This window comes from Acomys russatus, chromosome 15, assembly GCF_903995435.1.
Source record: "Acomys russatus chromosome 15, mAcoRus1.1, whole genome shotgun sequence".
NCBI lineage: Eukaryota > Metazoa > Chordata > Mammalia > Rodentia > Muridae > Acomys > Acomys russatus.
In genome coordinates this window covers 7,066,795-7,094,108 of record NC_067151.1, presented here as the reverse complement: position 1 = coordinate 7,094,108, position 27,314 = coordinate 7,066,795, and the positions used below count along the sequence as shown (strand labels likewise).

General features: G+C 45.0%; 1 protein-coding gene across 2 annotated transcripts in view; it reads left to right on the top strand.

The window, feature by feature from the left end:
* The window catches only part of Fndc3b (fibronectin type III domain containing 3B), a 292,863-nt gene extending 283,093 nt beyond the window's left edge, over window positions 1–9,770 (top strand). For both annotated transcript variants that reach the window (XM_051156993.1, XM_051156994.1), the window contains exons 24-26: window positions 2,174–2,340; window positions 4,370–4,497; window positions 9,268–9,770. In XM_051156993.1, coding sequence (XP_051012950.1) covers window positions 2,174–2,340; window positions 4,370–4,497; window positions 9,268–9,579 — 607 coding nt within the window. In that variant the 3' untranslated portion in view covers window positions 9,580–9,770. The remainder of the gene's footprint in view (window positions 1–2,173; window positions 2,341–4,369; window positions 4,498–9,267) is intronic.
* Window positions 9,771–27,314: the final 17,544 nt, after the last annotated feature.

Here is a 27,314-nt window from a genome sequence, read left to right as displayed (position 1 = left end):
TGCTTACACGAGCAATAGAAGAAACAGAAGGGACCAAATAGTCTAGAAACAGCACGTTTCGATGTGTTTGAGACTTGTGTGTGCGCTACTCACTCGGTTTGGATCATTGTATGAAATCAGATGCCTGAATTTGCTTCAGTGAATTTCTTAGTGGCTTTGAGCGCCACTAGTTAAACATTGGCACAACTATGTATCAAACTGATTGTGTAAGGGAAATACTGTCCTTGGAGCAGGGAGGTCTGGAAACAGCCCTCCAAATTTACGAACTGAGCTTGCTGGCCCCAGTGATGGAGATTTAACCGTGTCACTTCTTAAGCTGTGATACAATTAAGGGCAATTACTCCTGCTGGTGAGTGTAGCCCAGGTGAGTTGAGTTAATAAGTAGCCACTTGCCTCTACATTAGCTGGGAGTCTTCATTAAGGCGGTAATGTGCGGAGCATGCTAAGCAGGTTGCCATGGTTATTTGTGGGTTTCAGCCTGGACTCTGGCTTTCCTTGAAGTGAGCGGTGTTCAGCCTTCAGTATGAGGCGCTGGCTCCTGAAGCAAACATGGAGAACAGTAAGTGGAGCTACAGAGCTTAGGGACTTAGCTACAGAGGCTGATGGGTGCCTGGGTGTTGGAGAGTGGTGTTGACTGACTTTGTTTTCTCGTGCAGTTGTTCAGTCAGTCTATCTGTATTTCACTGCCCAGAAGCCACCTCACCCCACATCTAGGATTGTTCCACACAGCTAAGCTGCCGCTGCCCTCCAGAACTCCCTACGCTCATACAGGGCCAGTGCACCCTGGGGGTGAGCCTGGTTCACCTCCGAGTCCGCAGAGCCTCCCAGCGCACAGTAGACATTCAAGAATGACTGTTAAGTAAATGCAGGAATTCCCCCTTTCTGGGCCAAACCAACACCACTCGGACAATTTGACTGTGGATTCTGTCCCTGACCACCTTCCAGTAGTTTCTGAAGACAGGGCGTCCACTCAGATGCTGGAGCAACTGTAGGCTTGAGTGCCCAGGCATGGCCTGTGTGGACCAGGACCATGTGTTTGGTCAATGAGGCTTAAATACTGAAAAACTTACAGGAAAGTACATTGTTTTCAAGCTAATCGTTAGTAAGTGATAAAAGTGTATTTGCAGCTCTAGGTACCCCAGTTTCACTGGGGTGAAGGGAGTTTTTGAGATAAGCTGAGAAAATACCTAAAGTGCAAGGCATTATTTTTTACTTCATGTTTTATGTAATTATGTCTCAAGACTATTAAGGGTCAGCAGGACGGCTCAGTGGGTCGACACACTGGCTGAGCCTACGTATCTGGAGGCAGGATTGCTCAGTGGGTAGACACACTGGCTGAACCTACATACCTGGAGGCAGCATTGCTCAGTGGGTTGACACACTGGCTGAGCCTACGTATCTGGAGGCAGGATTGCTCAGTGGGTAGACACACTGGCTGAGCCTACATACGTGGAGGGAGACTTAAGAACCAACACTGCCAAATTGTCCTTTGGTGTCTGTGTACACCCCCATACACATGAGGCCACACACAAATAATAAATTAAAATTTTAAAATATTTTAACTAGCAAAGCAATATTAAAGAATGTTGAACCAAATGGTAAAAAGAACCCCAAATCTGCCAGTCAAAACTGCCTTTTTTTCCCCTCTTATTTGAATTACCTCACAGTTAATTCTCAACCTGGTACTTTTTGTCTTTTTATGTATTTTCTCAAACATGCATAATCACAGATGCCTTTTTGCTGACTTAGGAAAGGGCTTTGTGAGGTCATGTGTAAATAAAGGTCAGCATTTAAAGGATTTCCTAAATTTCTGTGATTTGGGCAATCAGTGCCCGCTGAACAGTAACTCCATTGCCAGATGCATAACGGAAGGCAAGTTACCACTGACCGTAATGACATTTTGAAAATTCTGTTTCTTTTAGTAAAAACATGAAAACTAGTGTTTCTGAAACTTCATTCTGCTCTTCGCATGCATTTCACTGTGTTTTCTTTCGTATAAATATTCCTTGAACAGTAAACAGCCGTCACATAGCAGCCGGTTGCTTCCGATGGCCCGAAGCATTCGTCAGTCAGCCAGAGCTTTCTGAGAGTCCACATCACAGTTCATCACCAGGAGATGGCTGGCGATGGCATCACTCAGTGGCTAATGGCTTCTGTTCCTTTCTCTGTGTAGGTTCATTTCAATCTACAGAGGACCCAGCCACACCTACAAGGTCCAGAGACTGACCGAGTTCACTTGCTACTCCTTCAGAATCCAGGCGGCGAGTGAGGCAGGGGAGGGGCCTTTCTCAGAGACTTACACCTTCAGCACAACCAAAAGTGTCCCTCCCCCCCTCAAAGGTGCGTAGCAGACCCCGCTGTGCCATCTTGCGAGAGGGAAGATGCCAGAAATGTACAAGTGGAAAGCTTGTACATAGCGATGATTCAGGCCCCGCCGGCATTTCCCTTTGTGGGCACACACCCTCCCCCTGCCACCCAATCTCCCCATGGAGGGCGCTGTTGGAAACCCACAGCAGCAAGCAGGGTAGATAGAGCTATTCTTGCCAGGCCAGCCCTCCAAGCCTGCCATGTCTCCAGTCACAGAGTTATGAGTGAGGGGCAGACATGCATTTCAGGACTGATAGTGACAGGAACCAAAGCTTGCACTTGGCCTCCTGGGCCTTGGAGTGGGGGCGGGGGGTCACTAGGATCCACCAGGTTTGATGCAGCAGTTTCCAGGGCTACTTCCCAGCACATGCCTTCACCCAGCTCCCCTGCCCCACTGAGCTGTTTCTCTGTATGGCATGTGCCTTTATGCATGTGGTGCTGGGCCATTTTAGCAATAAATGCCCAGGCCTTGGAGGCAGCTTTATCTCCGGACTTTAAGAAAGACAGAACCTGAGTGTGTTATGGCTTATTTTGTGGGGTGCCTAGCAAGTGTTCTATACTTTAGGAAAGGAGTCATGAAAACCATTTCTACTCAAGGCAGGCACTACCAGCCTTAAGTCTATATGGAGCTTTGGCCTCGTGAGGGTGGGAGTGCGGGGTGTCCTTGAATCCCGCGTGACCAGGCTCTTCCTCTGGCGCCTAGATTCAGGAAATTGATGCCTCAATTGGAGATCTGCTTAGGCCAGTAAGATTATTTAATTTCCCATAAATTGCTTGTAGTTTTAGCCCAGTAGTTCCAGTATAGGTGGCTCCTTTTTTTTTTTTTTAAGTGTTTGATTTTCTGAAATAATGTCATATCTTACAGAATGACAAGTAGAAATGACTGCCTTTAAATAAATAATGGCATATGATTAGAAATTAAAGTAGAAGTGGATTGGGAGAATGGAAATGGACATTCTCGTTATAAAATGGAAATGTAAGAGGCCTTGAGCTAGGCTATAAATAGGACATAAGATATGGGAAAATCCTTCTTAAAATGCATAGCATCTTAGGGGCCAGGGATGCAGCTCACTGGCAGGATACTTGCCTGGCACTAGCACAAGTTCCATCTCCAGCGCGCGCGCGCACTCGCGCGCACACACACACACACACACACAGGAGGGAGTTGGTTCTAAGTACCTTACTGCAGACTAATATAAATTAGCTTTAAATATGAATGATAAATCCAACAGATGGGGGAAGTAAGATATAAACGTAGGACAGCACTGTTAACCCCTCAGTGCTGCCTGTTGTCTGAGTCTTTGCTCGGCAGTACCTATGCCTCCTGTGTTAGTCACATGCTCAGTTTCTTCCTGTGCCCACCCATACTGTGGGCATACCCCTTCCTTTACCTAAACTTTAGAGTCCTTAGAAACAGACTTGATCTTTATTTCCACACCCCTAAAGTACCTACCACATGGAAAGTGCCCTAAACTTTGTAGAAGGGAATCAACAGCCATAAAAGATAGACAGAGGATGGGTGGATGGATGGATGGATGGACAGACAGATGGATGGATGGACAGGTGGATGGATGAGTGGGTGGATGGGTGGGTGGATAGGTGTATGGATGGATGGATGGGCAGGTGTGTGGATGGATGGGCCGGGTGGGTGGATGGGTGTGGGTGGATGGATGGATGGGTGGGTGGCTGGGTGGATGGGTAGGTGCATAGGTGGGTGGGTGGGTGGATGGACAGATGGATGGGCGAGCTGTGACCCAGGCCACCTATTCATTAATGAGCTAGTGAGAAGATGTATCATGAGTGGGATTTCTGGTACTAGGCTAACTTCCCTTTCTTGAGGATTACTGAGCAGGGTTAGCAGGAAGCTGGGTAAATAAAGTTCCCTCTCAGGAGGACTTAAGCACGACCACACTCTCTCTGGGTCTCCCCAACAGTGTTAAAATAAAGACTGCTGAGTTGAGACTTTGCATTCTGAGTGCGGGTGTGTGGTTTTGTGTTGCAGCACCTCGAGTAACACAGTTAGAAGGAAATGCGTGTGAAATCTTGTGGGACACAGTACCACCGATGAAAGGCGACCCTGTGAACTACATTCTGCAGGTCTTGGTCGGAAGAGAATCTGAGTACAAGCAGGTAAGGACCAGTGTCTGCACGTGTGCAGCTCTCTGGCATCCGGCTGGCTTCCTGCCCGGAGCAAAGCCATGTGTGATGCAGTGAGCTATGTATTTGCTAGGATGGTGGTTGACACAGCCGGACACCAGCTTGTATCATTTGCATTTCATTTCCTGTCTGCTGGTATTCTTCCTAGTTTTTCAATCCCCAAGCATAAGCTTGTGAAGCCTTTCGGGTGGTGTCCAATCTGCACTTAGCAGTCTTTGTGTGACTGAAAACTGAAGTGACCCCAGAAAGGAAGGCATCTTAACCTAGTCACCAAGGCCTGTGCCCTCTCTGCCTTTGTCACAGAAGTGACAATGGGAGGATAAGCGAGGTGACCCGCGACCTTTCAGGCCTGTGGCTCAGAAGCTCCTGGTTACTTTTGGTCGTCCTTTAATATACGTATCTATCACCTGGGAGCCTGTTAGAGTGCAGATTCTGGTATGAGATGGTTATCTGGGGAGTCAGGCCCCCGGGGACATGGGCTAGTCACTGTGTCAGATAGATCACAGCTAAACCTACTCAAGGGAAGATACGGTCCTTGCATCACCAAATAACAAATTTGGTTTTAACCATTTTCACACCTCTTGATCCTTAATTTCTTCTGGAGTAACTCCTCATTGGGCCACTGGCAATAATGGGTTCAGAGACTACGGGGTTTCTGTGACATCCCCTGGAACATAGCACCTGCTTGGTGAGATTGGGACAGGAGACTGTTTATTTCCATAGGAAAGCGAGGCCGCCTTCACTTGACACTCTTCATAATTGAACTCGTAGGGGTGACAAGCAATGTCACCTGTCCTAGGAAATGCTGGCATTGTTTGTAAAAGATTCTGTTTTAGCCTTCAAGTCTTCAAATACAAGGGAAGAAAGTATCACTCAGTTTTACCCAAATTTCTTGCTGGTGTTTTGTGTAATAATTTTTTTAAATGCCTGTAAACAAAAAGTGTATAAAATATCCGAGAAGTTATTGGGTGTTTTGATACACTTTGTTAGTAGGAGCGTCAGATAGTGACTGAATTGTTTTAAGCAAGTCTTGGGAAAGTTTTATCTTGGGTCTAGCATCTGCAGTATTGATTCCTGTGAGCAGGTGACGGCACCAAAGCCTCTGCCATTCTCCTCACAAGGGGACAGGCACGGGCCTTCCCTCTCCCGTTGCTAATCTGCTGCCCTCGAGAAGTTAGTCACTTCACACGTGCCCCTGTGCAGCTTAGCAGAAAAAAGGTCTCCCTGGCTGGCTTTAGTCAGAAGCCTTGTCCCATTCTGCACGGTTTCGAGAGTGCTAGGAAATGGCTCGCTTTCCCCTGATATTAACAACAGGATAGTCATCACATGGCTGTTGCTGTGCTTCTAAAACCTTTTGTTCCATGTACCATGCATTTCTACTTGTTCTTGGAAAAATGCTGTGCCTCTCACAGCGCAGTGAGTGCAGCTTCACGGAGAAAGCACTGCGTGCACAGTTTCTTCACACGTCTACCATTGTCAAAATAAAGATGATCTATGCAGCATTTTAGATTTTATCAGATTGGCCTTTTTGAACCCACCATTCCGTGCTATGTATTTAGGCCCATGGATAGAAGTTCTAAGTACTGATATAGTGTTCAGTCATAAATTTGGTAAAGAACATTTTTTTTTACCATAAATGGCTATAGACAGTCGTTTATTATCAAGAACAGAGCATTTTAGGACAGGCTTCATAAATAGAGATGTGCACATATTTCCCACATTTACCAAGAAATGGGTGAGGGCAGTAGTACCGAATGAGAAGCCACAGATGACACCGCTGATAAGGGACATTTTGTACTGGTTTTGGGGTATTTATGTTGGTTTTTCACTCTCTCCCCCTTTCCTTTCTCTAATCAGTAAGCATTAACTTGAATGTGATGTTTTGAGTCTTGCCCTCCCTTGTCCTGACGTGAGATAGGGAACGAAGGAAGGCTATTTTTATTATGTGTAGGACGATAGGCAGCAGGCTTGAATTGGTAACAGCAAAGCCAAAGCAAGTAGGAATTAATGGCTGCTGCACTGCAGCCGCCGCAGAGCCAGGAACCTGCGCTGCACTGCACAGCCCTCCGTCGCAGCGCTGCTCACGGGATCCACTGATGGTGGCACTTGGGTGATCATTCGGTTTTATTTTCCTGGGACTGGCACACGGTTCAGCACTCAGTCGGTGCTTCGTTAGAAGCACTGTGTGGAGAAGGCAGTTGCCAGGTGGCTGAGTAATTTACACGCGCAGGGCTGAGTTTCCTTGCCATGGGAAGAACAGTGACGTCGATTCCACTGACAGGCGAGTCCAGTGCCTTTCCTGAAGCTCTGACTTAGGTTTGCTGTCATTATGGTGTGGAACAAGCAGCCTGTTTCATAATTACACAAGCATTGATTAGCAGTGCGCTACTCCCTTACTAACTCCTCTCTCTACATTCAGTGTGTGCGTATATCTGTCTTTTCTGCCACTTGATGACCGTGACAAGATCAAACTTTCTCAAGAGTCTTCCCAGTCATGATAGGGAAGTGTATGGCTATACCATGAAGGAGGGACAACATAGGCAAAGGTATTGAAGCAAGCCTGCGGCAACCCAACATGCACTGCACACAGTGCCCCTCCCCTACCCAGCATGCACTGCACTCCCCTAAAAGAGATTTCAGCTGTGCGGCTTGTTCCTAGGAATAAGACTCAGATCATCAGTTGTCTGAGTATTACTCTGTGTCCTCCTGTTTGGAGTAAACATTTCAAATGAGTTTAAAACATAGCACCAAATCAAGAACAAAATAACCTTGTTAAAAAAAAATACTTTCACATGTGTACTTATTTTTGCAATATTATGATTGGTGACTTCAATAAGAAAATCTTAAATGGAATGCCACCTCTTAAATTGAGTTGAGGCAGGAGAAGAGGCCCATAATGGGGCTCCTGTCCGAATGAATGAGAACAAAGGGACATGAAGCACAAGCAGCCAGTGCCACCTGTGTGAAGTCTCATGGTCCCTTGGGGAATCACCCCGCGCAAGCACAGCCTGAGGCCCTGGTGACTTCCTTGGCAGCTCTTAAGAACGGCTGGGGTTGATGCCACAGACATGCTGTGAACCTCAAGCCAGTGTGAGCTTTCTTCTGCTAATGACTGCACGTGCTATATGCCAGATCCCCTGAAGTTCCCTGTGGCAAGTGATTGTCCTTCACAAAGATCAGGGAGCACAAGGTCACTCATGAAAAGTCAGCTAAAGTCCCTTTGTACATCACCATTAGAAAACCCTCTCTTTATTTGATTTAGTTGCAGCTATCCATCCCCTAACCCTGTCTGTAATAGTTAAATATAATGCAAACCATAAATTTTCTTACACGTTTAATGTATTATTACTTGAAATTTTCTAAGAGTCAGTACCACAAGAATGCATCTCCACACAGCCACCTTCCTTGGCTCCCTCAGCCTCCTGTCAGCTCCTGTTAACTCGAAGCATGAGCTTTTCTAAGTAAACTGATGGTTTCAGATCCCTGTAATAGTAAGGATCTTAGGGGATGTTTTGTTGTTGCTTTGGTTTGGTTTTGCTGAAACCAAACACCATGACCAAAAAGCAAGTTGGGGAAGAAAGAGTTCATTTGGCATACACTTTTGTACTGCTGTTCATCATCAAAGGAAGTCAGGACAGGAACTCTAACAGGGCAGGAATCTGGAGGCAGGAGCTGGTGCAGAGGCCATGGAGGGGTGCTGACTACTGGCTTGCTCCCCATGGCTTGCTCAGCCTGCTTTCTTATAGGACTCAGGATCTCCTGCCCCACCTGAGCTGGGCCCTGCCCCAATTTTAAAAATGTCCCATCAATCACTAAGAAAGGTCCTCAGAGGTGTGCACAAACATGTCCATGACAACCTAGTACAAACCTCCAAATGTCCATGAAAAAGAAAATTGAAAAGAAAGAATCATCTGTCTGCCTGCCCCCCCTTTTCTCTCTCTCTCTCTCTCTCTCTCTCTCTCTCTCTCTCTCTCTCTCTCTCTCTCTCCTCTCTCTCTCTCTCTCTCTCTCTCTCTCTCTCTCTCTCTGTGTGTGTGTGTGTGTGTGTGTGTTTGTATGTGTGTGAACTTAACTACAGGCAGAGCAAGTTGCAAAAGTGATGCTTACCTCGGAGTGGAGTAGGCTGTCTTAACTGGGGCCATATTGCGTGTATGTGTGTGTGAGTTACAGATGAGTTGAACCAGTGGTTCAGAACTGAGGATAGCCAAGAGTGAGGTGCAGCACCAGCTTATAGACTTTCTTAATACATTGTGAGAGTTGGGGGTGGAAGGTAGCTTTTTGTTTTGTTTTGCTTTTTGTAACTTGACTGTATGGTTCTCAAGCATAAACTTCTTAGATAACATGTCACAATGTCAGACGATTGGGTATGCCTGATAGCCAGTTGTTTTTATTTTTGTTTTTTTTTTTTTTAAGTTAATGAGAAACTTTGTGTTTTATACCAGTATCAGTGATTATTGCTTCAGTTTTAAAACACTGATCTGTTCTGGAGATGAAACCATAGACCTATTTGTATTCGGCCTCTTCTAGCAGGCAGCCTGCACTGTAGACATTTAGCTCTGTGTCTCTGAGTTACTTAACACTTTAGCTACGTCCACTTCTCATGATGTTTCATAACAACAACGTGCTGCTGTTCTGGGTTTCTTTGAAACAGTGTCCATAAAGCTCCAGGTGTGCGTGGTAGTCCCTGTGGTGGCCGCAGGGTCCTCAGTTACTCACCCATGACCTCCTTTTTCTTTTTCAAAGGTGTACAAGGGAGAAGAAGCCACCTTCCAAATCTCAGGCCTCCAGAGCAACACAGACTACAGGTTCCGCGTGTGTGCGTGTCGCCGTTGTGCGGACACCTCTCAGGAGCTCAGTGGAGCGTTCAGCCCCTCAGTGGCTTTTGTGCTACAGCAACGTGAGGTCATGCTGACAGGGGACATGGGGAGCATGGACGATGCCAAAATGAAGGGCATGATGCCCACGGATGAGCAGTTCGCCGCCCTCATCGTGCTCGGCTTCGCCACCTTGTCCGTTTTATTTGCCTTTATATTACAATACTTCTTAATGAAGTAAATCCAGCAGGCTAAAGGGAGGAGTGGAATGCTACGCATTTTAATACACATTTATTCAGATCCTTCCCTTTTTAAGCAGTTTTGTTCTTTGATTTATATACTTCTCTTGTATTACAGATTCAGCGAGGGGAAACAGTGCTTGGCTGCACCTATTTGAGATGCAAAACTAGGAAGAGGTTAAACTGGATTTTTTTAAAAAAAAATAATAAATAAAGGAATAAGTAAGAGGAGAAGGTAGCAGCAGGAAAGCATAGGCACCAAGAGCCAGTGTGCCCAGTGAGCTTGCGTTTTTTCAAGCCTTCCAGTATGCTTTTATTCTATTTCCACTGATGTCTTTTGCAAGCCTTTGATCTTTTTGTTACCGTTAAGTAATTTATATTCACAGTCACTTCTTGATCATCTATATCTGTAAACAGAATCGCAGGGTGTGTAGTTCAGGGCTGGGATTCCGGTGTTGTCAGAGTGTTGCCACATGAGAACACAGAGGACGTGCGCGCCTTCCGAGGCGGCCACTTAGACCATACTGTCATCACTCGCTTATGTAACTGTGTTTAGCTCATAAGTCAAAAGTGTGTACCTTCATCTAAAGTGTGTAACTACTCTGTATCCCTTATGATTTTAACACTATGAGTTTCCTGTCTAAGAAGCCACATAACCAAATGCTCCTGTACATGATGGAGCATTGTAGATCTCCACGTCGGTCCATAGCAGTAACTTTAAGAGGGCATTGTGCAATAGTTAGTTGTTTCCTTGTTCAGCTACTTTAAAAGCTGCTTTAACTTTGCCTGTCTGTCTTTGTATATAACTACTTCTAATCTAATCACTAGAGTTATTATATTCTGTTACGTTTGACCGGAATTATGTGATGAGAACTCATGGCAGTTGAGTACCTCACAGTTGTGAGCTGTCTTCTTACATGTTGGCCCTTGTTTTTGAAAGATTTGCCCTTGGCTATTCTTTGGGGTATCAGTGGTGTGAATGAAGTTCAATAGTGTATTTCAGTGCCCATAGTACTAATGTAGCAGTAGATACAAATCTTCCTGAGAAAGCCCACAAGGGAACCATCTACACTTGTCCTTCTGTCTCCGGGGACTTGATCTGGCTGCATGTAGAGAGGGAGTGGTAACTGGCTGTAAGCACAGGGTGTTTGGGGGCCAAGGAGCCTACTAGATTGTCTCCCCAGATCGGTCACCGACTTGTTTTGTAACCTCTCTGTGCCTGTTTTCCCATGCGTGAGAAATCAAACCCATTGGGGATTCAACACCTGTAAGTGCTTTGAGAGCTTGGCTCCACCGGTGCTAATGGAGTGCGGAGTGTTCCTCTCCCAGGTTCACTCAGAGTCAGGAGATAATCAGTTCTAACCCAAAGTCATTGGATCACTCAATGAAGTCCACAACGTTCGAGTACCTCAGGGACACTAAGAGCTGGAGGTGCAACTGTATTCCAAAAGGGTGCAACAGACACAGCCGATCCCCCTGTTCCTGTTTTTTTTTTTTTTTTTTGGTTTTTTTGTTTTGTTTTGGTTTGGTTTTTTGTATATTTTTGCTCCTTGGTTTTTCTTGATCATAGCTCTTTTGTGCTTGGTCTATGTTGTCTATGATGCAGTAAGTACCCTGTACTGGCTTATAATATTCCCATACCAAAGTCATGGGGAAACCAACATTATTTTGTTTTGGGTTTATTTATACTATATTCTGCATACAGTACTTTAAATGCCAATTACAGTGCAATCTTTATTTATTGTAAAAATTTTTAAATGTACTTATGTACTAATTTGCCCTCGTAGCATGTTATATTTCGTGTGTTTTATACTTTTGTAATTTTAGGTCAGTTTTGTTCCTTGGCAACATCTGGCATTTTCTTGTGTTTTTAAAGATAAGAGCATCTAACTCATTAAATGCCAAAAAAAAAATTCCATTATCAGTGATTGAAAGGTTTACATGTACCCAGAAAACCATAATCATCTCTTGGAAGAGTGCTAAGATCAATGCATTATTGTGTGCCTATATTGATGTAGTCGAGTACTAGAGAGTTCTGTATTTTGTTATTGACTATAATAGTGTAATTAGACTTGTAAACTGATGGTATCAAGGTAAATATATTTTTGCCAAAGCTCTGGCCTTCAGCAACTCATCCTTTCACTAGAGTGTGTCGTTTGACTCACCGGGACATTGCATCTGCATTCCCTGAGACAGTCATAAGCCGGTGAGGGCAAATTCAGTGGAATAATGTTTAGCGCTCTTTGAGGGGAGAGTCTTGTTTTGAAACACTTCAGCACTGCTGCTGCCGCTGCAAAGATTTCTCTGAATTGGTGGAATTGTTTTCAAGGAAATAATATTTCAGGTGAAAATCTCTTCGAACGTTTGGTCTTCCGGAGACTTCAAGCTCTGTGACCATCAGACAGTTGGAGTGTGTGACACACAAGCAGACAGCACTACATTCTATTGCCCTGCATTATTTGGTATTCACTATAATCTCTTCAGTCGAGACGTTAGTCCTCCACATGGCACTGTCCTCTATCACAAATCTGCATATGTGCTATGAATATGTAACGCTTATATATTGCCATTACAAAGGAACAGTAAAATAAAGTGTTCTATTAACCTCCTCTCTGCCCTTTGCCATATATAGGCGTGAGTGAGTGGCTTTCTGGTGCTCTGATGCTTCTCTGGGTGTCAGATGCATCCCTGGCACAAGAAACACCACTCATCTGGAGCACACTGCCCTTTGTCCTCAGAGAAAATGTTTAGAAAGAGAACTTTTTAAAAGGATATTTTGCATATTGTCTGCCTTGTTCTTACCAAACTTGAGATGTTGACATTTTCTAACCCTGTTTCTTCGGCTACAATCATTCAGTATCTGTGTCAAAATTGAAAAGTGCCCTAATAGAATGTGTTTGAATGTTATCCTTGCACAATTCTTTAAATTGAAAGACAAAATGTTTTACCTCACTGTTGGACATACATTCCAAGCTTTTCAACTTTAGGAGAAAAAAAAATAATCATATGTTTTTCTGTCTTGTAAATTTTAGATTATTTCATATACATTGTATTAAAACTGCCATATCAATTTTAATGTATAGATTTTGCAAATACTATGCTATATGTAATACCTAACTATATCTGTAGTGTATATGTAATATATTTATGCCCAATAAATGTTTTAATTCTTTCTGACTTCAGTAGGGTTTTTTAGCCTTGAATAGGATTACTTTTATTGTTGCTCCTTTGAAATACTGAGCGTCTTGAGAGGACAGGCGGGTGGCACAGCACATGATGCTGGCTGGCACTGGCCTCATGCTGGTGGACGTCTTGCAGCACCACCTCCCTCAGCCTCATCCCTGCTATTCTAAAGTAACTCAACTCCCAGGCTCCTCTAGTCCATCTCTGTATATTGCGTATTTATCAGTTTGATAGTTATGTGCTGCCAGAAGTCAGGAGTGCAGGCGTCGCTCTGCCACCCATCACTGGCTGTTTCCCATCCCGTGATGAACTCATGCACTTTTGAACTCCTCCCTCCTCTGGGTCTTTCTCCTTCAGAAGGCAGTGGGGTAGACGAGGTTACCGTAGACCTATAGGTTGAGCAGGGGCCAGTGTTTCCTGCCAACGCCCTCGGTAGGTTGCATCACTGGTAATCCAGCCTCCCCCTCCTGGGTGGGGAGACTGTGTACAAGTACAAAAGCTGTCTGGGACTCAAACCTGCCTTCCTTGTATGCCATGACTAAAAACTCACAAGTTGGACAAGCACCACACTTTACATGGACCTGACACAGCTGAAATACGATAAAAATTTTTTTTTCCTTTTTAGTCATAACACGGAGATAGATAAAAAGGTTATTGACGCTAGGATTTTGGAAACCTGACTGGGGAATGCAGAATCCCCATCTGTCAAAAGGGAAAGTGAGCACCAATGGAAAAATCAACGAGAATTCTCAATGCAGAAAAGTTCTGAAGGCTGAAAAACTGATGGCGGCACATCCTCTGGAAGTGAGAATGAAGCACAGAATGGGTTAAAAGCTGCCAGAGCTATAGTATCCCCACCCCTTTACACTGCTCTTTCTTCAACCAACCAAACCAACAAGTGTGTCCTAGGAGGCTAAACTTGGAACTCCCTGACTTGAAGTCAAGAATCCTGAGCTCGGAGGGAAAATGACATTGGTGAACAGAGCTATATAGGAGGGTGACAGCATCTCTGGGATATCTTGTGGCTTTCCAATCTCACCTGCATGACGTCATTGCCTGGGAAGCCTATTTCTGCCATCATAGGTGAGAAAGCGACACCGCTGGAGCACCAGTGGTTTCCAAAATCACCAGGTGATTCCCAAAGCGCTAAGACTGGGAGCCCTCCTCATATCAGCTGCCAGGTGGATCTGCTTTATTAGTTCTCTGGGGTGGTTACTTGGTTGGTTTGGTTTTGATTTCTTGAAACAGGGTTTCTCTGTGTAGCCTTGGCTGTCCTGGACTTGCTTTGTAGACCAACCAGGCTGGCCTCTGCCTCCCCGAGTGCTGGGAACACAGGTGTGCACCACCACACCCTGCTTAATTCTCTGTCTTAATCAAGAACAACCTGATAGTTAATAGAAGCTTCTAGCGTGTGCAAACCCAAAAACAGCAACTCAAAGAACCAGTTAGGGAGAAGACTGAAAAACGAAACTACTATCTCCAGGGAGAGGAGGAAATAAAGATACACAATAAAGAGGAACACCAACAAAAACTAAACTGAAAAACAGTAGGAAAAGTGTTCTTGGGAATTAAATTTCAAGGAGGGAGAAAGAAAACTTAAAAGACCTAAAAAAAAAAAAAAAAAAAAAGAGAGAGAGAGAGCAAGGATCAGACCAAGAGGTTCCAGGTGCACATCGCAGTCTCCAGAAAGAGGAAGCAGCAGGGAAGGCAGTCCTTCAGAGTGGGACACAAGGCCCTCATCACAACGGTGGCAAGGGAGACTTCCGTCAAACTGTGGCATCCAGAAATATCAGAACTCTTGCGCCAGGAAAACCTAACAATGCAGAATATATGGCCACATAGAAGGATTAAGGTCTGAGTGCTTTAGACTTCCCCAGAACGCTGCTGGCAGCTACTTCAAGACTGTAGGATGCCCCACCTTGAACAGTAGGGAGATGGCATATAAGAAATGCAAGGCCTCTCCCCACCACCCCAGCTGCTCACAGTGTGCCTCCCCTGGAAGCCTCTGCAGCCATATGTTCTGCCCTGTAAGTGACTACAGCAGAAAGAAGGCCTCTGGGATCCCACTCCGTACCTCTTCTCAAAGCCCATCCTTGGCGCTCTGGCCTTTGCTATAAATGGATTTATACGACTTTCACTTTCCTACCCTATCCTGTTTCCCTGACACCCACAGTGTGACTGTAAGTGACACTTTTAAACAAACCTCCTAGAATATGTTGCCTTGGGACTTATGCAAACTAAAAGCTGTAGGTAGCGGTAGGTAGAGCGGCATTGCTGTAATGCCAACATGTTGACTTCGAGTTGTGGGCAGGAAGGTCAGAGATCCATGGCCACTGGAGGCTGCAGGTGCACTGAGTGCTGGAGAGGAGTGCACAGGACATGGAGACGCCTGCTATCTGCAGCATATGGCTTGGTATCTGCCCAGGTAATAGAAGGCACAAGGGGTTCGTTGACTTGAATTTAACTAATTTGATGAGGAAGAGTTTACATGGCACTGACATGGCCCATACATTTTTCTAACGTAATCTATATTGCCTTGCCATGGTGTATTTATTATTTGGGGAACTTGTTTGTTTTTTGTTTGTCTTTCAGTAAAAGGATTTTTTCCTTTAGTATTTTTAGTGTAATTTCAGATTTGACTGAAAACAACTGCTTATACTAGTTACATTTCTCATTACTGTGATGGAGTTCTTAACAAAAGCAGCCTAGGGAAGGAAGGGTTTATTTAAGCCCACAGCATGGGGAAGTCCCTAATAGCAGGGAAGGCGCGGCAGCAGGCAGGAGGCTGCTGGACATGTTGCATCTGCAGTCAGGAAGCAGAGTTGGATGCTGGTGCTCAGCTGGCTTTGTCACCTTCATGCAGTCAGGGACTCCGGCCCATGGCCTGGTGCTGCCCACATTCAGGGCAAGCCTTAATACTTAAGTAGTAAACATCCAACCCCTACTCTGATCTAGCCAATGGACAGGACATTCTCCACAGTTATGTGGAGAGCGGGGACTGACTCTGACATGAACTCTGGTGCTCCATAGTTGGTGGGGAGGCCTGATGGCACTTAAAGGATAGGCAGGCTACCAAGATGAGACTTAATAATCTGTGACCATATAGTGGGGGAGAAAGTCCCCCTCGGTCATAGACCTAGGGGAGGGGAATAGGGTGAAAGCAGGAGGGAGGAACAGGAGGATACAAGTGATGGGATTACAATTGAGTTGTAATGTGAATAAATTAATAAAATTTAAATTTAAAAAAGGCTCTCTGGAGACCCCTTCCAGATGTGCCCACAGGGATCCTAAGCCCCAGCAGCTTGACAAGAAGATCAGCTGTCACAGGGTCAATAGATGGTTTTTGAGCTGGGTGTGGTGGTGCAGGCCTTTAATCCCAGCACTCAGGAGGCAGAGGCAGGCGGATCCCTGTGAGTTCGAGGCCAGCCTGGTCTACAAAGTGAGTCTAGGACAGCCAAGGCTACACAGAGAAACCCTGTCTCGGGAGAAAAGGTGGGTTTTGTACATCTCCCAAGGAAAGCTGTGCCATATTATGAGAATGAATTATTTGTTTTAAAAATATGGTCACCTCCACAGGCACAGAGAATTTGACAAAATTTCAAATATTTATCAAGCCAGAAGAATTTTATACTTAACTTGATAAAAAAAAAAAAAAAAAATCTGATATCCACAACAACCATGGTACAAGAGAAAAACTGAAAGCCCCCCCCCAAAAGTCAAGGATACCCTTCCTTCCTACTCAACGTCATGTGTTCTAAAGGAGGTGATTAAACAGCAAAAAGAAGTCAACGGCACATGTTAGCACGCATGAGTTCAACCCATAGCATCACCAAAAAAAAAAAAAGAAAAGAAAAAAAGGAAAAGGATACAGACTGAGGAGGCAGGGATACAGAGACAGCATACATGATTTTGAATGTAAAAATCTTAAGGAATGTACCAAAATTATAATCATCATCATCTCAAACAAGTTGTGCAAGGGTTTCAACATGATACTGATAGACAAGAATTTCTTTCTCCAGGCTAGTAATAAGCCATACAGAAATATGAAGCTAAGGAAATAAATGGATTTACAATAGTGTGAACGAGTGAAATGCTTGGCAATAAGTTTGGCAAAAGAAATGTAAGATACCTTCGTTGAAGCACCCAGAACTGAGGGGAGAGATTACAGCTGTATGGAAATGTTTGTTCAGAAGCTAGAATCCTAAAAATTGTGATGATGCTTTCCAAACTGATCGAAACACAGTCCCCTCGAGGAAGCCAGGTGCGTATCAAAAACTGCTAACCTGATTTTACAATCCTTTGGATGTTCATGAACCTCAAAGAAGCCAAAAGCACCTTGGAAAAGACCAGTGAAGTTGGAAGAGTTACACTTGCTAGTTCCACAACTTGCTACCGTGATACAATAATGGGGACAGCCTGGTGCTGTCACAAGAACAGAAACTTAAGTGCCTGGAATGGAGCCAGGAGTCTGAATGGAGGGTTTATCAAACTCAATTGCTTTTTGTAAGGTTTCCAAGAAGAGACAGAGAAAGGACAGCGTTCAGTGATGTTGGGCCAACCAGATAGCCCCTTAAAAAACAACCTCAATCCATACCTTATACCATACACAAAAGAATTAATTCAGAGTGGATCAAAGACATCAGTATATATAAGCTAAAGCTCCAGAATCCTAATATTCAAAAAGACAAGAACTTCATGAAAATGTGCACTGGTACCCTCATCCCTTGTTAATGGGAGTGTCTAATAGAGCCATTGCTTGGGAAATAATTGAACAAATCTTCAAAACATCAATCACATCATAACCACCCAAGTATCTCCAGACAAGATCATTTATAAATGCAAAATACATTTATAGACAAAAAGACCAGGGTTCATCAGTCGTAATACCCAAATGTCCATCAGCAGATCAATAGAGAAAATGGTGTATTTGTTGTATGAGTGAGTACACCATATGTTACATGCTACAGTGCCACCGAATCTCAAAAACAGTGTGCTAATTAAAAGACTCTGGGTTAAAAAGCTACAGATTTTGTAATCTCATCCATATGAAATGTTTAGAATGGGAAACTCAAGAAACAAAAAAGGTGAGTTGCCAGGAGCTAAGTGGGAGTACAGAGTGGGTGCTAAGCAGGTACATGGCTTCTTTGGGGGTGATGAAAACATTCTAGAATTAGATAAATGGGGATGGTTGCATGCCTTGTGGATCTATAAAACCTCAGGAGTGTATACTTTCTGTATACATCCTGATAGAAGCAAAGTTAGACGTAACCAAGAAAAGGAGCAACTCTGTCTCCTGACGGTCAGAACGCCCCTTGGTGGTTAAACACCCTGGAAGCCACATGGGGCTGCACCTCCATATCAGAAATTAAGGGGTTGGGGCACTGTCTCAATTGCCCCATGTATGCACGAATGAAGCATCTGCATCTTTAGCTGACCCTGACTTCATTATAGAATCACTTACACTGTATCTTCAACCTTGCCCGCTTGTGGACTTTTCTCAAGGGTCGTGGTAGGATCACGGGTTGGTCTAGTATGGTCGAGTTCATGGCAGCAGGAGAGTGTGGTCCAGGCCCCTCATCCCAGTGGACTGAGAAGCAAAGGAAGAATGCTAACACCCTTGGCCTTTCTCCTTTTCTCTTCCTATGCCATTTGAGCCCCTCCCACCCCTGCCTACAGGGTGGGGCTTGTCACATTCAAGGCAAGCCTTCCCTTTCTGAGCCAAACCTCTTTGAAGATACCCTCACAGGCATACCACACTCAACCCCTGGATGTTCCCTAGGTGAGAGAAGAAATATACAGTAGTTGAAGAGGAAGAAAGCTTAAAGAAAAGGTGTGGTTGGTTGGTTGGTTGGTTGGTCAGTCTTTATTCAGTAAACCACAAAATGAATAGGCATTTGGTAGACTCTTGAGGAGGCCACTAAGATACAGGAGAAGACTCTTGTCAGTGTACGTGTCATCCACAGAAAGCCGAACAAATGGAAGCTGATGAACAGCTCCAAAACTTAGCCTTAGAAACAGATGAGAAGAAAACAATGACTGCTTAGCACACATGGGAGGAGTGATGAGAAATTGCACCCCTAAAGGGCCTCGGCTCTTTCAAGGGGGAAATGGATGAGTTGTTGAGTCATCCCAGAACAGCAGAAGGCTTGAGACTTGGGGAGAGAGGACAGGGTTTTAGAAGCGGAAAAGCTGTCTTTGAAAGGGCTCTACAGCCTTTGACAACATGCCAATCAGCCATGGCAATAGCCTTTAGCAAAGATGCGGCTGGCAAGCAGAATGGAGTGAGTGACCAAGACTTAGTGACAGGTTTAACATTAGCAGAGGAGGCCAGGAAAAGCAAAAACAAACAAACAAACAAAACCACTGTTCTCAAAAGATATGCAGGAGGGGAGTCAGGGACACAATGTGAAGACTCCAAGCAGACCTGACATGATTTTGAATCCTATGCCTACACAGTAGGAACAAAAGCAGGCTGTCTCAGACCTAGAACTGTTAATAGCAAACAGGTATGAAGGTGCTTGTTGCATTCCTATGAGGCCACGCCTCTTGTGAGCATGATTTCCTTTGTCATAGCCATCCTTTATAGCTTGGTTATTTTCATTGTACAGACAGGGAAACTGAGTCCACAGAAGTCATCTCCTCCAAGTGTTTGGGTTGTGAGCCTAGCCTTTAAGAGCTGAGCTATCTCTCCAGCCTGACAAGTCATTTCCTCAAGGTCACTGTGGCTCATTGTGGGTGGAGTTGTAACTGCCTTAGCCAATAGAATGTGTCCAAAACATCTCTTGATTGTAAGACTGTCATGAAATGCCATGTGTCTGCCACCTGGTTTCTGTTGGACACTGCTCTATCATAACTGCCATATGGGAATTTTGGCATACCTAAGGCCATCGTGACGGAGCCCAGCCTAAACATGTGTGCACAGTGACTCCTACCCCTGGTTCAGCCCAGCTTATGGCATCTAATTGCAGACCCCTGAGGAAGTGCCCGCAGTGGGGAGAAGAGGTTCGGACCATCCTGAGATCTGACTCCGCAGCAGCAGCAGCGACATTACTTAGCCGTTCCTTTACATCATTTTGAGTTCAACTCTTTTCTGTCATCCAGACTGGACTTAAAATCACTTAGGAGACACAGACCTCTTGGCATGGTGGATGGGATAGCATCTGAGGAGAGGTTTAACTAAGAAGGGCAGACCTAGCCTGAATATGGGCAGCACCATTGCATGTGCTCAGAGCTCAGGTGGAATACACGGGGGAAGGAGAAAGGATAGTCACTAGCATGGATAGGATATGAGCAGCTGCCTCTAGCTCCGCCCACCACACCTTCCCTGTCACTGGGCTTAAATCCTGAGGCAAAATAAAAACATTCTTTCTTAGGTTGCCTTTGTCTGGTATCTTGTCGCAACAATGAAGAGTAACTAACACAAATATGCTTGAGCAAATTCGTGCAGAATAGCCTCATACCAACAGGGAAGAAATACCCACGGGCTGACAAAATGGCTCAGCGGGTACCGACTGGCTCAGCTGGAGAGCTGGCTCAGTGTACTGATCTAAGCTTGGGCTCCGGCACCCATGTCAGGCAGCACACAACCACCTGCTGCCTCTGGACTCCAAGGCAACGGCACTGATGGAACACACATACACACATGCTCAAGTACACAAGATATGTCAAAGTAAAAATAATATGAATGAATAACTTTGATTTAAAAAAAAAAAAAGCAAGCTAAGATACATGAAAGCTGTGTGACCCGGCAGCTCACCTTTTGGGAGTTTTTGTTTGATTTTTTGGTTTTTGGAGGTTGTTTTGTTTTGTTTTGTTTTGTGTGTCCATGTGCTGCATGTGTGAGTACCTGTGCATGCCAGAAGACAGTATCAGGTATGAAGTTTATCGCTGCACTTGGATTTTTTTTTTTTTTTTTTTTTTTTTTTGCCAGCCACATTACACTTAAGGAGACCAAAGCCACAACCGCCACCAAGCACAAGCAGCCCATTGCGATTAGAAAGTCGTGAGTTAGAATCCAGGGTTCCAGGGCCGCAGACCTACATCTGCCATGCCTTCTGTGCCTTGTCCCGCCATCCCCTCTAAATAAGAAGGCTTTGTTCACCCGGAGAGCCATGTAACCAACAGACAGCAGAGCATACTAGGAGTCACGAAGCAAATTAAGTGTCAAGTGGCCACAAGTAGAGGCGCCCTGCGTTTCATTAGCACCATCCAGTGAAGTGGCAAACCGCATCTGAGCTGAAACCTCAGCCACACCAAGCTCAAGAGGCCTGAGCCTGCCGGAGGTTTTCTTCCTGACTTCTCAAGGACTGAAGTATTGTTGCCGAACTTAGACACAGGCTGGGCTTGAGCCCCAGATGGCGGTTAAGTGTCATTGCTAACAAGCGGTGCTTGGTTGTTGCTCCTTGCTTTACATACCTGCCGACCACTGGCTAGAGAGTCCAAGCTGGGCAGTTTCATATCAGGAGAAACAAGAGCTAAGGGCTCAATGTCTCCACCATCTCCGTACTATTTCGTTAGCGGATCTTTTCCGTAATGACCCTGAGCTATATCCTAATCATGCCATCAGAGATTGGCAGTTTCCATAAAAAGCCTCTTTCACGGCGCCACCCACAGGAGGCGCTCTTTGACAGCTCAGCCTGGGCAGATGAGGTGTGTTTGCTGCTGTAGTTACCCCTGAAGAGACAAGGGTCTAGTGCCCCCAGGAAGTCACCAGAGGCCAGGGAACTGGCCTTCACAGCTCAGCCACAGCGTCCAGCTTCTCCCATCCTCCAGTTTTATCCTCCCACTTTCATCTTCTTCAATTTGTCCTCTGCTTTTATGGCTCTCCTAAGATAATAGAAGAGAATAAGCAGAGGGGCTGGCAGAGCCATGCCACAGTTTACAAGATAGCAAGCACACATGTGACAACCATCAACAAAGCAGGTCTCAGGGTGCCGAACAATTGTAAACGTCACATTTGTATGATCTGATGTTTCTTCTTTTCCTGGGGAGAGAATACCACAATGTGAATTCTGGAGCTTAGACTAATGCATTATTTTTCATATAAATTTTACTCATGTTGAGACTACTCTTGATCTTGCTTCCATTTCTCCAAAGGCATTTTCCTATTTTTTCCTATTTTTCTTCTGGAGGCTTTTCTTCTGGAGGCTTTAGGAGAATGGGTGACAGTGAAGGGCCAGGCATGGAGTCACGCTGCTCTTTGTTACGTGGGAAGATGAGTTAGAGCAGAGAGGGCCACGCCAACCCTGCTGCTGCTTCCTGGCAATGTTGCCAGCAGCTGGAATCCTGAGACTGGACACTCAGAGGTGATAAGTGATGAATCACTGCCATGTCTGGCAGTGATGTTTGACACAGAAACCTACTGAAGATCTTTCACCGATGGTTCGCTACAAGGAAGGGGTGTTGGTTAATGTGCCTCTCAGAAACATCATTTCTGTGCTATCTTTTCAAGTAGCGCCAGCAAGCAGCAGTGAGATGGAAGATGAACAATGGGATTTTTGTGTGGAAACAGTAAAATTTTATCTTAGCACACCACTGAAACTTGCAGGTTGTTGACTCTCTGATGATTTCTGTGAGTTCAGATGTACTTGACACTCCATCAGGCCAAGGCATGTGTTATGTTGCAGAAAACAGTAACGATAGAATCTGAGAGAGATACAAGCCCATGGGTAGCTCACGATCAGCAGAGAGCAAGCATCCAGGGTCAGTCATGGCGGAGGGGCGGGTCTTCCTGCAGCCTTCATTTGACTTGAGAGTTGTAGTGTTCTGTTATCCTGTGTCTGGTGATAGGATTATTTTAGATTATTCCTCTTACTTTAAAGTCTGCAGTTTGTCCTTAGCTCCCTTGCCCGTCTGGGGACACTGACCAAATGAAAACTCCGGTCCCACAGTTTTGAGTAAACGGCAGCGAGCTCTCTGGTTGATTATGCTCACGGTTCAACGAAGCTCACTTATGATATCAGCTGACAATTAGAGCCCTAATTAATGCCTCATGGCCACTTCCAGACCCTAATTACAATGGCAGAGATAAATGATAATAGCTCCTCGCATGGCAACTGTGAGCTTGGGCATGAAAAGTCCTTACTGCAGTGTCTAGGAAATAGTGCACAGACTTCAACTCACATTGTGTGCGTGTGGAGGGGGGGGCCCTCCCAGCTCCCATGTGTGCACGTGGAGGAAGGGGAGCTCTCCCAGCTCCCATGTGTCCGATATGACGTAGCCCAAGGACTTGACTGACACGTGAATTACACCCTCAAGTCGGAACAGTCTCTTTTTCATGCCTAGTTGTGCATTTTTGGTGTTTGGGGGGTTTTGTTGTTGATGATGCTGCTGCCGTTTTGAGACACTGATGTCCAAAGATGTCATGAGAGAAGACAGCCCTGTCCCTGTTCTAATAATAAGGGTTAATCATCAATATTTCACTAAAATGTTTAAAGTTATACATAGGTTTTTCAAAGATAGGTTCTGTAATAAAGTTGATAAAGTTCTTTTTATTTTTTTAATGTCTGTTAAGATGATCACGGTCTCCCTCTCCCTCCCCCCTCTGTCTCTCTCTCTGTCTCTCTGTCTGTCTCTCTGTCTCTATCTCTCTGTCTCTCTCTGTCTCTGTCTCTCTCTGTCTCTGTCTCTCTGTCTCTCTTTCTCTCTCTCCCCTCATATGGGTTTCACTATGGAACCCTACCTGACGTGGGACTCACAACTTACACCTCAAACTCACAAATAACTCCTTGATTCTGCCTCAGAGTGCTGGGATTCAAGGTGGGTGCTCCCACACCCACCCCAGAGTTTCTCCATTAAAACTGGTTCACTGTCACCATTAGTCCAGCTTCGCATCCCTTCAGACAGGTGACGCCTGGTTGCAGCTGTCCTTAATGGCTTCAACTGGCTGAAAACCAAGACCTCAGCAGTACTATGCAAGGGAGATACTGACGTGTGGGGCTTCTGTTTTCTCTTAAAATGCCTTTGCCTCTCGTTAGAATCGAATAGCGCAGACTATGACAGAGAAGTATTCTGTCCTTCTGTCCTCTGGAAGAAATTGCATAAAGATGGTATTTCTTAAATATTATTTGAGTATTTAGTTGAAAGCATTTGTACCTGCAAATTTCTTCTTTAGTGGTGTTTAACTCTAGCTTTCTTTAACAAAGTTGTGTCTGTTCTGCTTGTTTCTTATCTAGTGCCCTTAAATGACGTGTCCTTTGAGAGTTTTGTCTAATGTATCTAAGATGAAGTTACTAGCATAAAGACACCCATAATGCCTTGCTATTACCCCCAGTAACATTTGTAAAGGCTGCAATGGTGCCGTCTCTCTCATCCTTAACATTGGTAATTTCTTATCTCCAATTCTTTTCTTCTAGTCAGCGTGGCCTCTAGCTTTTTGTTGTTTTCTTTTTCTCACGGTTTATCTTTTTTTCTGATTTCTGTCTCATTATCGTCCATTGGGATCTTTGTGTATGATTTCTTCTTCTGACTTTGGATTTCATTTGCCTTTTGTTCTGGTTTCGAAAACAGAGGTTACAATTTCGAATTTGCTTGTCTAGCCTGTGAATTTCGGTGACTTAAGCTTTCCCCTGGGCACTACTATAGTGGCACCCTAGTAACGTTAAGCATGCCTTGGATGTTTTTAAACTATTTACCCATTTTTATTTATGTGTATGGATGGTTTTTCTTTAACCTGCATGCATTTCTGTGCACCACATGTATGCCTGATGCCCATGGAGGCCAAAAGAAGGAATCAGAGCCCCTAGGATTGGAATTGCAGGTGGTGTTGAGCTGCTGTGTGGATGCGGGGAACTGAGCCCAGGTCTTCTGCAAGAGCAGCAAGTGCTCTTACCCACCAGGCCCCCTCTCCTACGTCCAATGTGCCTTGATTTTTATTTAGTTTAAAACAATTTGTTCTTTTTCCTTCTTTGAAATATGAGTTATGCAGGTGTGTATATTTTGTTCCACATATCTGGGACATTTCTGGGTAGCATTATACAGTTGATTCCTAGTTTATTGCCATTGGGATACAAAGCAGGCTCCATGTAACTTGAATTCTTTCATAGATTGTGTGTTTTCATTTTCATTCCTTTCCCAGGACTTCCTAGATTATTCTGTGATCTCTTCTTCAGCCCAGTGTTTGTTTAAGAACCTTTTATTTCATTGGTGTGGTTTGTGGCTTTCTCAAACTCTCATGCTGTGATTTTACTTCTCATTAATTCCATCACAGGCAATAACTTGTTTGTATGATGTCATTTTAATCTCACAGTTTTTCCTTCTTCATGACCTACTTCCATGCAGCCAGACATGGTGGCACCCACCTTCCAATACCGCTACGTGGAAGGCTGAGGCAGGAGGATCTAGAGTTTAAGGCCAGCCTGGGCTGCAGTGTACTGTGACCCCAGGCTGACCTCAACTGCTCAGGTCTCTGTGCTTCTATCTTCTAAGCAATAGGGTGACAGACAAGTGTCATTATGTATGACACATAAAATTACCTGAAGATGCACTATACATCACATGTGTTTTTATCTTTTCCCATAAAATAGAAGTGCCACAAAGGAAAGGCAGGGACAAAACATGTTTTTGATCACTGTATGTTCTATATTCAGAACACAGCCTGGAACACAGTGGACACTCAGTAGCTAATGAATAAGTAAATTTATATATGAGCATTGATTCTTGTGTGATATTATTTTATTCATCTAATTACCAACTCTCTTATAAATATTGAGATCCAGGTCGACAGAGAATGCTCCCCCTTACTCGCTCCATTTCTAGCTTTTGGACTGAGGTAACATCATCAAGGGTTAAGAGTTTGGGAGGCCTTGAACTGCCGCACAGCACTGGACCCCAGAAACTTTTGATTCCTTTTGGTGAGCGGACGAGAGTCACAGGAGTCGGCAGCAAAGCCTGGCAGGGCAGTAGCCCCACCTCTCTCCCTTGCTGTTACCCTGAGTGTTTCTAGATTTCGTTCCTAGCCTGGGCTTGTTTCCCCCTGAATAACCTGCTTCCAAGTCACTCAAACTGATCCAGGATGATGAGCGCCCTTCTTAACAGCTGCACTCTAATCCCAGGCTCTAGCCGGCTCCTTGGCTCCATGGCTCCACACCTGTAGGTCACCTTGCCTTAGCGAGCTGTGTCACTTTCACTGTAAGGAGGCATCCTGCTTCCCCAGGTCACTGTGGGACAGAGAGGAAGCTTGACAGTGCTGTGAAAAGCATGACGTAGGTAGCAATGCTCAATTTTTAATTAAGAGATGAAACTAGAGACTCGTTCGCGATGAGGTTTTGGTTACAGCAGTGATGGCCAGACATTGCTAGGCAATCTTAGATTGTACTACAGGCTCCATCGCAGATGCTTATGGCACTTTTGAATTGTTTAAACATCCTGACCGGGGATGTGTGCTCAGTTGCTAGATACTAGCTGCCTATCCACTGTGAACGAGACTACAGGTTCAATCCTCAGTGCTATATTAGTGTCATATGAGGCATGACGGTACAAGCCTGGAACTTTGGAAGAATGAAAAAGGGCAAGAAGTTCAATGTCATCTTTGGCCACATAGTAGGTTCAAACCAGCCTGGGACACATAATCATGATGTTGTCAGTCATTTCGCAAACACAGGTGAAGCACTTTCATCGTACAAAGCACCATTGTTATTATAAAAGAAAAATGAAGGGTGAGAATCCATGGTCACAGAGGTTCACATACTGGCGGTCAAGCCGGACACGGGAATAGATAATCTAATTTGTAGTGTAGTATTTACCATAGAGTTGGCGAAGTTGGGCTGTAATGAAGTGTTAGGAATAGGGGAAATATATCCAGAGGAATAAATAAACACACAATAACAAGGAAGTAAATGGCGCGTGTCCATTCTACTTAATGTTAAAGTTCCCGGAACGTAAAGCCAAGCAAGGAGTTGAGGACGGTAAGGATAAATAGTATTCTATAGAGGAATTACCATCATTTGATTTGGAAGGTGCCAAGAAGGAATGTGTTGCGGGGGGTGGGGTGGGTAATAGGGTAATACAGGAAAGCTGACTCTGGGGATTTGGGGTCCTGGGAGCTCACACTGACTTCAGTGAGATGCTTAGAGAATCCAGCAGGTGATGGGGACTCCAAGACCGACCTGCCCGTGCCTTATACAGCAATCGCTGCGAGCAGGCCTCGTTCCTTGAAGTCTCCAAAATGGCTGCATATTGTTCAAAATGTGCGTTCTTTGTGCAGCACTACTGCCCATCTACACCCTGCCCCCCACCTCCACCCCTAACCCCACCCCTCAGCCCCACTCCACTCCTCCCCTACCCCCCCACCCTCACCCCCACCCCACCCCACTGCCACCCCTACTCCCACCCTGACTTGCACCCCTCACCCCCATCCTTCACCCCCACCCCATCCCACCCTCACCCCCAACCCCCAACCCCTCTCCCCAGCCCCACCCCCACCCCCTACCTCCACCCCCACCCCACCCCCAATTCTACAAGAGCAGACCATTAGGCCACAGCACAAATATTTTACCTTGAACTTGATATGCTTGGCTTGTGCTTTTGTTTTCCTGAATTTCTGTTTTGTTTTGTT